Source organism: Grammomys surdaster, unplaced genomic scaffold (assembly GCF_004785775.1).
Source record: "Grammomys surdaster isolate TR1022 unplaced genomic scaffold, NIH_TR_1.0 100073, whole genome shotgun sequence".
In the NCBI taxonomy this organism is placed as follows: domain Eukaryota; kingdom Metazoa; phylum Chordata; class Mammalia; order Rodentia; family Muridae; genus Grammomys; species Grammomys surdaster.
The window spans coordinates 1-3,731 of NW_021608289.1; the positions used below are offsets into that span (position 1 = coordinate 1).

At 34.4% G+C, this 3,731-nt stretch overlaps 1 protein-coding gene across 1 annotated transcript; it reads right to left on the bottom strand.

Annotated features, from left to right (window-relative positions):
• Positions 1–3: 3 nt before the first annotated feature.
• On the bottom strand, positions 4–2,730 carry LOC114635363 (zinc finger protein 525-like; the record flags this gene model as incomplete). The annotated part of the gene is made up of 2 exons (XM_028783990.1): positions 4–893; positions 2,604–2,730. Coding segments are annotated over 2 exons (1,017 nt in total), but the record flags the coding sequence as incomplete, so codon positions are not given.
• Between the last annotated feature and the right edge of the window lie 1,001 nt (positions 2,731–3,731).

A 3,731-nucleotide genomic window follows, 5' to 3' on the forward strand; every position in this document is an offset into this window, starting at 1 on the left:
ACTACATTTGTAAGGTTTCTCTCCTGTATGAATTCTCTGATGCCTTCTCAAACTAAACTTCTTGGTAAAGCATTTGTCACATTTACTGCACCTATAAAGTTTCTCTCCTGTATGAATTCTCCGATGAGTACTAAGATGGGATTGTCTGGAAAAGCATTTGTCACATTCACTGCATTTATAAGGTTTTTCTCCTGCATGAATTTTCTGATGAACACTCAGATTACTTTTGTCAGTAAAGCATTTGTCATATTCACTGCATTTGTAAGGTTTCTCTCCTGTATGAGTTCTCTGATGAATACTAAGATGGGATTGTCTGGAAAAACATTTGTCACATTCACCACATTTGTAAGGTTTCTTTCCTGTATGAATTCTCTGATGAATACTAAGACTGGATTTTTGGGTAAAGCATTTGTCACATTTACTACATTTGTGAGGTTTCTTTCCTGAATAAATTCTCTGCTGACTTTGAAGATTGTTTCTCTGTATAAAGCATTTGTCTAATTCACTGCACTTGTAAGTGTTCACATCTGTATTGTTTTGCTTCAGCTCGAGTTTACGTTTAGAAACAGAAACCTTATCAAATTCTTTATTTCTATCATCTTCTTTGTTGTCTTCATGGATTCCTTGATTGAGTCTAACGATAGAACACACATTTAGACAGTTTACACAAACTTCTTTAGTGTTTTCAGTTTTATGTCTTTTTAGGTTTGAGGATTGAAGAGAAGCATCACTGTGGATAGTTTTATATGGTGTAGTTTTGGTAGATTCATGAAAAATATTGCTAAGCTCATTATACTTAAAAGACTTCTTTTGGATATTTTCATGCTCATGCGCAATGTGATGTGTGCCTTGAATCAAGTCCTTTCCATACTTTCCACATATAGCATGATTTTCTGAAAAAAGGTCAATTAGGGATGACAAGGGTTATTTAAATGAATAGTAAGTGATTCAACTACCAATGTTTGCTGAAGTTTTAGGTAAAATATACATTATCATGGACTTGTGGTCTCAATAGATGTTTTTTTCTTTTTTAAATCATTACATGTATCCTCAGAAGAACCTTAAATCTGATCTATATCAAATGACAGCAAAGGATAATAGCCTTCTACATCTTATTTTAAAATTGTACCATCTACCCATCTCAAAACTATTAACCCAGAAGAGGAAATACAGGTACAAAGGGTGAAGAAGAGACTAAAGGAAAGGTTATCCAGAGACTGCCCAACCAAGGAGATCCATTCCATATGGAGACACTATACACTGACTGTATTGCTGATGTCATAAAATGCTTGCTTACAGGAGCCTGATATTTTTGTCTCCTGAGAAGCTCTGCCAGATCCTGAACAATAAAGATGTGTATGCTTACAGCCAACCATCGGATTGAGTATGAGTACTACAATTGCGGATTTATGGGAAGGACTGAAGTAGCAGAAGGGGGTTGGAAACCCATGGAAAGAAGAACAAAATCAACCAGCCAGACTCAGCAGAGCCTCCAAGGCGTAAACCTCTAACCGAAGAGTATACATGGAGTAGAGGATTGCCTTATCTGGAAGCAGTGGGAGAGGAGGCCATTGGTCCTGTGAAGGAATGATGCCCTAGGATAAAAAAAAAAATCCTAGGGCAGGAAGGATGGAGTGGTTAGCACTCTTGTAGAAGTAGGGTGGGCCTTGGGATAGAGTATTTGTAGATAGGGAAACAGGAAAGAGAATACAATTTGAAATGTAAATAAATAAAAGAACCAATAAAAAGAGAAAACAAAAGAAAAGTTAACTTTGCAAAACATAGGATAAGTAAGTGATCAATCTTTTATGAAATTTCAGAAAGTAGCTTTCTGACCAATATATCTCTAATTTTATGTTTACAATTCGATTCAGAGTGACATTGTGTACCTTTGTTCAGATAGAAATTTATGATATAACTGACATTGTCATAGAAACCACTAAATAGGTTTGTTTGAACGTCCAAGATGCCAGAATAAACATAAAGTTGTCCCAGAACTAAACACAGAGAACAAATGTCAAAACTAAATTAAAAATGTATTTGAACCAACAGCTCTATATCAACTTGAAACTTTATGCATTTTTTAAATTTATAAATAAGGAAACATTTTAAAGCAACTATAAGATTAATATATCCCAACTATTATATGCATAGAAATATAATTACTTGTTCTGAATATTTAGTTTTTTTGTACTTGAAACTCTTGGAGCCAGGCAGTGGTGGCACACACCTTTAATCCAAGCACTTGGGAGGCAGAGGCAGGCGGATTTCTGAGTTCAAGTCTAGCCTGGTCTACAGAGTGAGTTCCAGGACAGCCAGGGCTATACAGAGAAACCCTGTCTCGAAAAACAAACAAACAAACAAACAAAAAAGAAACTCTTGAGTGAAACTAAATGACAGGTAGGAGGAGATCTCAGAGAATATAGCACTGGTTACTTTCCAAAGAAAGCAGAGAAATGTAAAGGAAACACAATGAAATAGTAATGATTTTTAACAGAATTTCCCTCATTTGGGGATTTCTGGATTTTTCAGAGAGTTTACATAAACACAATGTAGGAAAATTCAAAGAAAGATTCAGGATTCAACAAGAGGTGCATACTTACCCACAAACAATAGATTGTTGTAATTCTCCAACATCACATCCATGTACAATGTCCTCTGAGCAAAACTGAGACATTCCCATTCCTCCTGTGAGAAGTCCACAGCCACATCCTTAAAGGTTATCACATCCTGTAACAGAAAACTAATTATTTGTTACTGGACCAAAATGATTTTCTTTGTTATAAAAAATATAATTAAGATATACTTTTAAGGAGATGTGTCTGAAGACAGGAATTGCTACTCTTCCATAGACAATCTATACAATGACTTGCTATAATGTTCACATTTAGAAAGGTTCTCATCTTCATGAATTTTCTGTGGTTTACTGAGATCTTAATAGCAAATGGAAGATTTGCTAACATCACTATATTCGAAAATTTTGAGTGCAGATTGATTTGTATAATATTTTTTAAATTCGCCTATTAAAATACTTGTGTCTCAGCACCCACAAGGGACTACACAATAGAATGTTAAAACAAGTTCTTTAAAATACAGTGATCTCTTCTGAATACTGCTAGCAAGAGGAATATCTAGCACATATACATACACGCAGGCAAATGTAACCAATTTATATTGAAGAAAAATGAACATTGACCACAAAAAAAGATACTTTCTAAAATACTCACAGACTTTCTAATATTTCTATTTCTCTGAGATTTCATGATATAATCATCTCAAAAGCAGTCAATATTTATAGAATATAACATGTACATTTTGTGTCTAGTTCCAGTAATGTACCTTTATGAAATAGGGTTTGATATCAAACAGAATCTCAGTGTCACAGACTAGTTAGTCAAGTTATGATGTGAAACATGTTTTCAAATTTTACAATGTCCACCTTGCTCAAATATAGACAGTAGATTAGTCCTGTGTGCAGCTGTGTCTCCCATGACTACAGAGTAGCGTATCTATTTGACAATCTGAGGCCTAAGCACAATGCTACACACTTTGTAGAGCAAAAATGTAGAATATGAAAGGAAGAATGAATAGATGGACTAAATGCCAGAGTTTTCTCTTTAAACAGACAACAATTACAACATTCGATCATACATTGAACATTCCAAATCACACATAGAATTAAATGCTTTGGGAAGTTATAATATGAGAATACATTCAAAACAATAAAGTAG